Source organism: Antedon mediterranea, chromosome 6 (assembly GCF_964355755.1).
Source record: "Antedon mediterranea chromosome 6, ecAntMedi1.1, whole genome shotgun sequence".
NCBI classification, from domain to species: Eukaryota; Metazoa; Echinodermata; class Crinoidea; order Comatulida; family Antedonidae; genus Antedon; species Antedon mediterranea.
In genome coordinates, this window is record NC_092675.1 from 10,746,143 (window position 1) to 10,758,725 (window position 12,583).

Sequence of the window (12,583 nt, forward strand, 5' to 3'; positions counted from 1 at the left end):
TATTTCTCAGAGAAAAAAGCACATGGCTTGTAGAACTATATTATCTTGGCGTAGGAAGACAAACAAATCCCAGGTCATGAGAGGCTCAACTACAAAAACTAGGTTGAATAGTATAGTGTAAGGACCGTTCGATGATTTTTTAGTAAACAATCTACCGCGTATGGTCGTACGCGGTAGATAGTACGATATTTTAACTACATTTTTTACATGTTTGGTTGGATGTAATGGAAATAAAAAATAGTTGATCTGATGGAATGATATGTAAATAAACAAATACTCAAAAGAATTATGTTTACAGTTCAATTATTTCAGAATAATAATACATAAAAATGTGTTTACCAATGGACAAATAATCGCGTCAATGACAGAGTGCGCATGGTAACGTACGCGGAGCAGGGGTGGCGCCAGGATCTTCCCGACGCGGGGGCTACATTCGCCGACGAGGGGGCTATGCGAGCGAAGCGAGCATCACTAGGCTGGGAGCCAGGGGGGCCGCCAATGGCCCCCGGCGAGGCCCCTGGAAGCAACGCGTTCTAGCGTCATTTGAGGTCATTTTAATCAGATTTAGGGTAGCCATTTTTTCCATTTTTTATAATGCATAAATAAAATACTGCGTGCAAAAAAATTTCAATCCATATTTTTCAATTTAAAAAATAAAAGTTCAAAGAAAATTTAGAAAAATAGAGTTGGAGGTTCCGGAAATTGGACTTAATATACTTCAAAACATGAAACAAAATATATCATGGTTGTGACTGAGCTAAGAAATGTTTGAAAAATAGAGATGTTAGGTCCCGGAAAATGCACTTCTTGTACTTCGAAATATGACCAGCTTTATTGTTGGGGCTGAGCTAAGAAACTGTTTAAAACTAGAGCTGCAGGTCTTCAAAAAATTGCATTTTATACCTTGGAAACATCAGGCCTAGAGGCTTAAAAAACGCAAGCGTAGACCTTTTTCAGTCGGGGAAATAAGTTTATTCCTCCCAAGTGTATGCGTGCGTACTATCTGGACTTCCGAGTGGTGAGAAATTCATGACATACAGGACATTGAAAATGTAATAACTTAGCTATAATAAGATGTTGGCATGGAGTAAAGAATGATGTTGGCTAAGCGAAAATGGCATGTTTTTTTGTTTAGTAATGGATGAAAAATTTATTTTAGGTGCCCCACGGTACAGAAGGTTACTTGTAAATTAAAAAATTGGTGAACATACGAACAATTAACATAATTTCGTTTTTGCTGTAGTGTAGCGTACGTCGACGCAGTACACGACGTAACCGTCAGTAAACTTCGCCTGGAAAATAACTACAGTACACATTTTGGTCCCTGGATGGAACATGATATCACGCGTCTCGACCCCCAACGTTGAACGATTCGTACAAAGGGATATCGCCAGACAAGTGCGAACCTAGCTATTGTTTAGTAGTAAGTTAGGTCGCTGGCAATAATGAATGCATATAAAGTGCATAATATCACTCTGACGTACTCTCACGGTCAATGAAACGTCGCGGTTTTCTAGGCGCTGAAGCTAGCTACGAAGTGAACGCGAACGCTTTTTACTGTATATTATATTCCCCGACAAAAAGTACCCGTGTTCCCTTCGGTAACCGTCGGTAAACTTCGCCTGGAAAATAACTACATTACACATTTTGGTCCCTGTATGGAACTTGATATCACGCGTCTCGACCCAACGTTGAACGATTCGTACAAAGGGATACCGCCAGACAAGTGCGTACCTAGCTAATGTTTAGTAAGTTAGATCGCTGGCAATAAATGAATGCATAAAAGTGCATAATAGCCCTCTGACGTACTCTCACGGTCAATGGAACGTCGTGGTTTTCTAGGCGCTGAAGCATGAAGTGAACGCGAACGTTTTTTACTGTATATTATATTCCCCGACAAAAAGTACCCGTGTTCCCCGACGGAGGGGCTAGAGCCCGTGGACCCCCCCTCTGGATCCGTCCCAGGATCTCATAAGCAACCATCTTGTAATAGGATAGTAATTGTTGTTCACGATTGTTTTGGGGTCTAACCTCAATTCCTTGGATACCATTTCCATCTTTGTACTGTCCTTAATGTGTGCAGACTTTTCAACATCAAATGCACCTTCAAGGTCACGAACTCGCAACTAATGAATATAACATAATTATTATTAGCATTACTTATTGTTTTTTGTTTACTTATATGAAACAAATAATACATGAATTGCTAACAAATTTCGTAATCTTAATAACTGTTTATTTGACTCATGCCTAAACTATAAATCCTATCAGTATACAAATTTTGAGATTTGGACCCATAATTCTGAAATACAAGTAGAGTCACCAGGAAAAGTGGAAAAAAGGATTAAATCCTTATCTGTTTAATTTATCTTGGTGAACAGGATAGTGTGATATAAACTCATTCTGCCTCAACACAAATTCAGTATATTCACTTCACATTATTAAGTTAATTGCTATAGTCTTGTATTTTTAAAGAATTATTATAGATTTTAATTTTGTGCAAAAAAATCCGTAAAGTAGTTCCAAAGTTAGGATAAAATATCTCATTTTCTGGAATATCCTTGTGGCTATTCTAATTATTACACACACACCCCACTATACAATTGCGTGTTTGCTATTCCAAACTTGCTGGCTAGTCTAAAGATAAGTACAGTTGGTAGGTATTCTCAATGTGTACAAATAAGTAATTGATAACTCCTTACTGTTGGAAGTTTATGGCTTCTTTTGATTAATACAATAAAGTAAAATTTTAAAATGAAAAACAAATTTTAAATGAATGCTTTTTGTAATTAGTTACCTAAAGTAACTTTATTAAACTTGCTAATGTTTAAGTTAGACAATAGAATAACCGAATCCAATAAACATAAAAGGAAATGAACTACAGACATATTGTTAATTTTCGACTCTTATAAAAAGTCGAAAGAACAATAGTCTATTGGGTGAAAAACCGTCATACAGGATATAATAGTATGTGTAAAGAAAGGGTGAAACAACATTTGTTAACATGTTTAAGACAAGCTTGACCTAACCCAAAAATAATCAATTAAAATCATAAATAATCAACCTAGCTCTAAATAAACTGAACTTAAATACTAGTAATCTCTTCCATTCAGTAAAATCGTGTGTAACGACACACAATGTCAAATTAAACAGTGTAGTTTCAAAAAGAATTAATTTTAATCTTATACTAATACTAAATTAGTTAGATCATTATAACGGAAATTTTTATTTTTAACTTATATTTTAATCGAAGAAAATGAATTTTTTTAAATGGCCAACATTTTAATACAAAGCAAAATTGAGGTATCAACAGGGATTTCTTGTCTGAAGTACATGTGTTTAGACACAAAGATCAAATACTGTGGAAAAAAATTTACAATATATTTAAAAAGCTAGAAAACAGCAGTAGCTCGTTCAAAGAACTCCTGTTAGGAAGTAAATGTCAATGAAAAAATCAATTGTATTCAATAGCTGTGTACGTCATATACATAATTAAAATTAAAACTGAACTTAAAAAACCTGTATGCCAGAATCCCTGGATTCAGTTTAAATATATTTTAAAAGATATGAATACACTAGGCATGTTGTAACCTATAAGTGGCATCCATATTTGTATTTTAAAATGTACAGTATTATATCATGTACAAAATGAAATGTAGATTTTTATGGTTTTTGTATGCATATAATCAAAACACTATTGTTATAATATTATGTATCTGATGTCCTGTGGTTAGATAAAGGATGTTTCAGACTAGGTCTGCTTAATTTATGAGCCAATCAGAATAGTATAATTTTGGTGGGAAACTTTTGGAGGCAACATTTGATCCTCCTCAGAAGCCCCTAATTTGAATGTCCGAGGGAATGATATTATGTTCGAGGGAATATATATTTCCCGAAGTGCCAGCTGAGGGAAATATATAATTCCCGAGAACTTAATATCATTCCCGAGGGGATGTCTAATCTTATATTTTACCGATATAAAAGGCGATATCTGTTATATTACATAGCCAACAAAAAGTAGAATATCTGCTGGGCCTCCTTTTTGTATTGTATGTAAACAAGCTGCCCAGACACCTTACCTTTCGAAGAATAATATACAGATAATTACTAATTAATGGCAATAAAATATTCACTAGCCTAGGTCGTTTAAATAATAACAGAAGAATTTCTATCAATAAGCCCACATTAATAATAATAATATTATTATCAGGTAGGCCGAATAAATAATAATTCGTTTTCTTCGATCAAGCCGAATCACCGGATGTTCAGTGCGTCGCGAGCGTATCGGTTACTACTGTGAGTATTAACCAATCACAAACGGTCTTTCATCACATCTAGGGAGGACTAATAACAAATGAGGGCGCTATGTATGCATAGTTTAAATAGTTTAGTTGAGTAATTTCTTCAAGCAAGTTCCGTGGCGCAGCGCATGTAGCGTTGTCTTGTGTGGAGACCCAGTAGATGACTTTTGTTTATTTATCGGCAAACGCGAGTGTTGCCACACGAAAATTACACAGTCAATATCATCGTACTCGAGAATTTATGATTAATGACAGGGACACGATAATTACGCAAAAATTACTCAGTCAATATCATCGTTCTCGAGGATATATACGATTTACGATCCTCGCAGCGGTAGTCATGTGATGCAGTTTCAACCAATCACGTTCACGTATTTACATAGGCTATGTAATATAAGATGATAGTAGAAAGATGTATAAAGAAAGGTCTAGTCTGATAGAAAGTTGTATTAATTCTGAGTTACAAGAAATAAAAGTTTAGTTAAATACAGTATACTTTTTGTATGTGGAATCATTTTGGCAGTCAGTGTACGGTCTCGTGGATTTAATACGCCTGAGAAAGCATACGCTCGGAACAGACTATATAAAACCCACTACAACTATATGTATAAAGAGTAAAAAGCAGAAAATAACAAAAAAAGTAGAAAACGGAAATTTAATGTACGAAAATGAAATGTGAACGAAATATGTATGAAATATTGAATGAATAAAGGTGGTGTTTAACCAAAAAAGAGAGAAAAAAAAAAAGATTGTGTATCTACTTTAAAAGTTTAGATCTGTTTTTATGCACATTTTATATAAAATTGGTGGCCATTTTGAAAAATTTTCAATACAAGGCAAAAAATTAAGTGTCAACAGGGCTTAGAGTGATCAGAAGGGATTAATTAGGATATCTGGCTATGTTGACAGCCTCTAAACATTCCCAACTACAAACTTGATTTCTAGGTATCTTTTCAGATTTTTTTCCTAGACTAGTTGGGATCTAATTAATAATGCAATAAAAGGGACAATTTCTGTCAAAAATGTTACATTTGCTGCATGTCAAAATAGGATGCTTATGAATCATTACAAAAGCAAGGTTTACCTGTACAATCTCAGAATTGAACTTTGATTCCAAATGTGCTGCCCTCTCCGTTTCAATACTTTCTTCCAACAACTTTACTTTTGAATAAGCCTCCTGAAATTAACAAAACAGTAAGTTGCAAGTTTACATAAAAAAGAAGACAATCGCTACAGACTTCGGGCAAGTGTAGTCTATTAAGAACAATTAGCAATTCACAAAACAAAAGCTTGCGCATATACGGTTGTTTTTTTCAATTTTAAACATTATACTAAGCTAAGGCGTCATCTACAAATTATTTCAGACCACAGAGACGCGTCTGGAAATCCAGGTACACTTAATGACTGTTTTATCGTCGTCAGACGGCAGCCACCCTCTCGTAAAAAACATGCGAGAGGTTGCGGTCAGAGAGTATCGCGTTTCATGCCATGTGACCAAAAAGACTAGGTCTGTATTTATTACGGTCTTCTGTCGGCAGTCTTTTTGAGCGACCGACTGGAAACGTTCTGATACTATTAGAATGAATTGTTTACGATCTTTTTTTCTCGGCATTGTTCTGGATGGACTGGACGTTCGCTATATTATATTTATTAGTTGGCCTGTTCGTTGAGGTTCACCTGTGTTGGATCGTGTCTCTACGTTTACATCGTGGGAAATTTATATTTATATTCGCCGTTGAGTAGGTAAACACGCACGAAGGAAACGATTACGATTAAAAAATATTATATATTTTACAACTTGGTCCTCTGCCAGTTAAATTTAACACATTAATTTCACACCTTCACTAAGAACATCGTAGGGTTGTTTTTAGGTTACAAAGTTCAGAACGTAGCTCATTGAAAGTTGTTTATTGAGGTTACGAAGCCAAACAATGGAACCTACGAAGCCAACAACGTAGCCTACGAAGCTACTTCGTAGGTAAAGTTGCAGTATTTTCTTTCTGAACTGTAGGTCAATAGTTTGAGTGATTCCATGTTCCAAAAGTTAACTTTAACGTTTTTGCATGTGGTAAATTCACTCTTTAGCACAAAAAAAATAAAATCGCAAAAATAAAAGGTCGCGAATAAATAGAAACAAAAATTTGCTCTTTACAGTATACTCTGTCGGCGGTAAAAGGGTATACCTGTACTGATTTGTTTGTCTTATTGCCTGTTGTAAATAATAATTTAATATCACGCTCTCAATGAATTCACTTGTATGTAGCGCGTTTAACACCAGTACACAGTATAACAATGTGCAGTCAGCCGTATATAGGGGCGGGGCCATAGTCGAACATGCATATTGGCATCTAGACGCAGCCAAATCAGACGGGTTTTGAGACGCGTTTTTGGGTAAACAATAGAAAACGCATCTGGACGCTGATTTGTGGTCTGAAATAATTTGTAGATGACGCCTAAAGGTGCTACTGCAGTATCACTGGGCAAAACATACGATGCACACAATTCATCTGCTATCTGCTTAACAATTGAATCTATGCAATAAAACTGTACCTGTATTTCTTGCTTGAGTGTTTGTTCTCTTTCTGTCATATATTTTATGTCTTTAAGTTGGCATCTGACTGTTTCTGTTTGTATGTTCCTCTCCATTTCTAGCTGCTCAATCTTCTCTTGTGCATCTTCATAAATACTGTAAAATAGTTGTATTAATTAATACAGATACTGATTTAACTGAAATTAGAATTATGTCAAATTCTTTAAATTGAAATTGGTAAAACCCAATTTAAGAAACAGGATTTTAAAAAAATTCAAGCTTAGTAATAACGAGCTAATACCGTACTTTAATTACTTTAACCAAAGATCGTGCAAGAAAATGACGAACCAAAAAAAATTGTTCCATACTGCAGAAGCTGTTTGCATACAAGAACTGGTTCACAAAATATCCCCTGTGTTTTAGAGGGATTAACACCTATCTGATATGACAGTGATTCATTTACTATTGGTCATCCTTGGCCATATCGATGCCACAAAGTGACATTAATGTGGCTACAGACACTATGCGCATGAAATGGATTTTGTGTTTTCAAGAAGTGACACTAATGTTTAGACTTAACATATTAGTAGGGATACCGAAAGCGGACTCCATTTTTATCACCACGATTAAAAAGCGAGCACATCACTATGCGCGCAATGTCATTGACGCAGTGTTTTATACATTGGTAAACTTTTTTTAGGCCATTATTCTGAAAATAAATTAATTATGAAAATATTCTTTTTAAGTGAATATTTATTTACCTATTATTCTATAAGATCAAGTAATTTTTATTATTATATTTAACTAAAAATGTAAATATAGTCGTTAAAAGATCGTTATTGTCTAGCGCGTATAGCTTTTGTTTACTATGAAACCATCGAACGGCTCAAAGACCTACCATTTCATTTCATTTAGTTGAGCCTCTTATGACCTTAAAATGATTTTTCTTCCTACACAAAGATAATATACTGTAGTTCCACATACACATGTTTGTTACTAAGAAAAATATTAATTTTAAAGGCTAAAAAAACAGTTTTATTCTGATATGAGGCCTAGTAACAACCCACAATATACCAAATATCCGTTCAACGTAGGCTCAACTACAAAAATGCCATTTTGTGGTATGATTTTATTGTAAGCCAATCAAACCTCCGCTTTCGACCGCTCCGCAGGGCTCATGGTTGAACGATTTTGGATTCTCCCTATATTTCGAAAAACTATATATTTTCATAATTCTTTCTTTATTATAATATTGATACAGGCAATGTATTAATTTGAAAAATATTAACTTTTAATATTACATCATTATCCCTAATATTAGTTCATTAATTAAACAAGATTACAATAAATTACACCTTTTAATAGCTGAATTGTCTAGCTTTACAGGCATGTAAATAAAAAAATATAAATGAAAATTTCTTTAAGCTAAAATTATGTGTTTTATGAAGATCGCATGGTTATGTCAAAGCGGTTAGTGCCTCTTTGTGGTGTCGCTGACAATATGTGCCTTAAGACATAAAATAAAACAAAATAAATAAATGAAAGTTTACCCCTCTTGCTCTTGAAACACTTGGTCAAGCTGATCTTTTTCTGTTTTCATTACATCAAGCTGTGCTGTAAGGGTAGCTATTACTTTTTCCTGATTGAAACATAAATGTGATAAATACTGTAAGCATAGACCAAGTGAAATTGTAGCTTTAACCATCGTTTTCCTGTCTTATTGGTTCTAAAAGCTCTTGTTTTAAAGCTCAGGTACAGGCATGAATTTTAAATATAATATCTGGTTAATTGCACATAAATCAAATATTTGTAACAGAAATCAAGACGAAAAAAACATGAATTTCCCTTAATATGGTCAAATACAAAATTTGACAATATTCTGCCATAAAAACCAGGAAGACTTTTTTTCAGTAGTTAGGTAGTTAACCTAATGTAATAACATGTCTGGTGACTCCCTAGAAGGTGAAAAAAGATGGTGGATATACGGTGGATAATTTTTGCTATAGCATGAAAACAAAAATCTGAAGTTGAATAAAAATACCAAAAATGTAAAATTCAAGTTATATTACCTATATTTAGTCATCCGATAACATTTTTTACCACACCGTTTAGTTTTCATAGCTTTTTAAAATACCTCTCTATTTACACAATTTGTGTACAAAAGAATAGAGATTTTACTGTGTAATTTGAACTATCCCCCCACTGATAAGAAAGTGCTTATTTTCAACAACCTCGTGTAACATAAATAAAATTCCCAAAATTATGAAACATAGGGGAAACTATAGATCGATGATTATTGGAATGTATGATCAATAGAAATTTTTTGCCCGCACCTGGCCTTTAAAGCAATGAATAACAGGGATATTCAGTGTTGTTTCTCCAGTTGACAATATCTCCATGATGAAACAAAAGCCAGAAGACTGGCTCATACAGTTTACCTTTTCCATTATGATGTCTTTGTACTTCTCTTCAGCACTTTCAAAGTTTGATGTTGATTTTTTCAATTTATTTTCAAGATCCTTAATGTAGTTTTGAAAATCATGTATTTTTTCTAAACAAAAAAGACAATTGCTGAAATTAGGTAATCTTTAATTCATTAATAAGGTGGGTGTAAATATATGGTAAAATCATGTCTGATCTAAATATTTACAATAAAAAATCACAATTTCCCCACGGAAAAACCTTATCCGTGATGCTTAAAAATATCCACCACAACCAATCTAAAAATAGATTAATAACAGGTACTTTCTAGAGTTGAGGAATGCATATTGCATGAGACTCGTGACATGACCACTATGACGATGCAAGCCAAGAAACAAAAGAATAAATAACGTTAAAATAATGTTTTGTTGCTGAAATGTCTATTTTTCGATCTCTAGTTTTAAATAGATGTTGGCTGAATCGTCCATTCTTGTAAAATGTGTATTAAAAAATAAATATCATAATGATATTTTCAATATCACACTGAATTAATTGACTATCTGATCTAGATCATTGGAATTTTACTCTTTCGTCGGTAGCATACGCACATCATCAAAGGAGGCGTGATTGGTTTGCTAGGCACAATTAATTAATTTGCAAGCTGCTTTGATCTTATAATACATATTGCATTCTAGGCTACGATCGTTTTGGTGTTTGCTAGCGCGCTAAGAAGTGTCATTTTTGTCAACTAGGTGTCCTACTGATGAGTGTAGGCCTAGTTGTATTTCATCGGAGACTTACCCTGAATGAACGCAAAAAAATGTTTCTTATCGTGTATGTTTACCGACGGAAAAAGTAGGCTATATGATCGTTTTGCTATTTGCTATCACAATATGAAGTGTCATTTCCGGCAAACTAGAGGACGTGTCCTACTGATGAGTAGGCCTAGTTTTCTTTTTTCATCAGGGACTTCCCCCTGACGTTTGTGTATTGAATGCAAACAAAATGTTTCTTATCGTGTGTGTTTACCGGAGGAAAAAGTAGGCTATACAATCGTTCTGCTGTTGCTAGCACGCTATGAAGTGTCATTCAACATGAATTTTACGTGCGAGAGTACCATTTCCAGCCATCTATGTTGTCAATTACCAAAAATAGCCTCGCAACATTGTTATGAAAAATCAATTTGCTAATGCAATTAATGAAATCCACAAGATTATGCATAAACGAACATCCGTAATGAGTGTTAGTGTGTTAACCGCGGTCCACTTTGTGTTTAATGCATTACACAGAGTAATATAATTTAATAATAATAATGTCATTGCAGCTACACCTATGTATTACTATGTAGTATTTTTACCGAACCATAAAATTATGTTGATACAGTATTATGTATATTTGGTGTAAAAATAAAGAGCAAGTATATTAGCAGCATGGATCTAAGTTTTTGTTATGCATCTAGAATCATGACATATTTGTAATGACACTTGGACCATACTATTTGTGTAGCTTAGATGTCATACAAGTACCGCGGCATGGATAGCAAAGACATGTGCAAGAAAGTCCTGCTGATCAGAACTTACTGAGCAGAAGGGCCGGTTTTTATATTCACACATTAGTAATTCTCTACAGACTTTGGATGCTTCAGGTAGTAACCAGACTGGCCTCAACATAGGACTACTGTAAATTACAGTTCAACCAAAACCTTCGAGTGAAGTCAAATAATCATTACACCAAATTCGCATACACATTATTGTAGTGACACAGCATTAAGACACAAAAAAAATAAATACTTTTCCGCTGAAATCTTATGTAGGAGAATTTTACAGTACAGACACTCTCGGAGTGCCGTTCTAGTTATTAAGAGTTATTGTCTGTAAGAATTAAAGAAATATAAAAAATAGTGGCAGACTAAAAAAAATGGATTTCTTTCAAATTTTGCACATGGTTATATATGTGTTGAGAGAAATCAAATATGAAGTATTTTTTATTTCACACATATATTTCCATGGCAACGAGCAAATTGGTGTTTTTGAATAATTTTTTCTTTTTTTAAGGTTTTTTAAAATTGATATTGGTATTACTTTGATGAACGATATTTTTGTTTTGTTGATTTAATTATAAAAAATAATTAGTGCATAATAACAATGCATTGTGTACCGGTTTCATATTTTTTTAAAATTTTGATTTCATACTTTACCATTTATTTAAAAAGGGGTGTTTTTCAGTTTTTATTAATTGTTAAAAACAACTAAACTTTACTTCACCATAATGCCCAAATCTGGGGCGGATCCAGGGGGGGGGGGGTCCACGGGGTCCGGACCCCCCCCTAAATTTTAAGGGTGCCCTTTTTTTAGAGGTTCAATATTTTATTCGTGTGACATATTTGTGTGTATATTAGTATGCACAGAGTAGGCTACACTAACCCCAAAAATAAAAGCAAAAATTTATCACAATGCGCGCGATGTTAAGTTACGGCGGCCGATCAAAGAGCATCGTGGTGGTGACGCGTAATGATCTCTACTTAAACTTCTAAAAATAGATCGTTTCACATACTACAGAGGGCGCATGTAAACTTCAAGATGCCTCGTAAGGAGAGAAAGGGAGAAAGCGCAAACAGCAAGATTTGGCAGAACAAGCCAAACATTGTGTCAAACTAGCTAGGTGGCTGGTTGTTACATACTAGTAATAATGATGATCAGCTAGATACCTCTGGACCACCTATTTTTTTACCCGCCGTCGCTGAAGTCTGTAATAATGATCAGCAAGGCCTAGATACCTCAAGCTCTGGACCACCTACTTTTTTACCCGCCGCCGCCGACGAGGTCTGTCTCCTCCTTTACCTCTCTAGGCCCCCCAGACGCACACTGGGTTAACAAATGTATTGTAAATAATGTTAAATGTTCGTGGTGGTAATACACTACTTGAAAACTTATAAAGTTTTACCGTATACTTTACGACGGGTATTGTCTGAATTCTTAATTTTGTGTTTATCAAATTAGAAACGGAGAAACTGCTCATTTAAATCAAATAAATTCAGTAATCAACATGAAAACAATGTCAAATGATAAAAGATTACATGCATCATCAATTGATAATAATAATGAATTATTATCATTTATGACCATATCGGAAGTACGTTCATCTGGGACTTCCCCCGACGTTTGCATTGAACGCAACAAAAAAGATGTATCTATTGTTAGTCGCCGCATCTTAGGCTTAGGCTATGCTCACTTTGCTGTTTGCTAGCTAGCGCGCTAATAAAGTGTCATTTCCGGCGAACTAGAAAGGTGCCATTTATCATAGATTTTGCGTGCGAGAGTACCATTTCCGG

At 34.5% G+C, this 12,583-nt stretch overlaps 1 protein-coding gene across 1 annotated transcript in view; it reads right to left on the minus strand.

The window, feature by feature from the left end:
• The window catches only part of LOC140050961 (coiled-coil domain-containing protein 171-like), a 59,301-nt gene that overhangs the window by 17,869 nt on the left and 28,849 nt on the right, over positions 1–12,583 (minus strand). Inside the window, exons 6-10 of the mRNA XM_072095987.1 lie at positions 9,270–9,382; positions 8,382–8,470; positions 6,852–6,987; positions 5,386–5,478; positions 2,032–2,126 (exon numbers count right to left, since the gene is read on the minus strand). Coding sequence (XP_071952088.1) covers positions 2,032–2,126; positions 5,386–5,478; positions 6,852–6,987; positions 8,382–8,470; positions 9,270–9,382 — 526 coding nt within the window. The remainder of the gene's footprint in view (positions 1–2,031; positions 2,127–5,385; positions 5,479–6,851; positions 6,988–8,381; positions 8,471–9,269; positions 9,383–12,583) is intronic.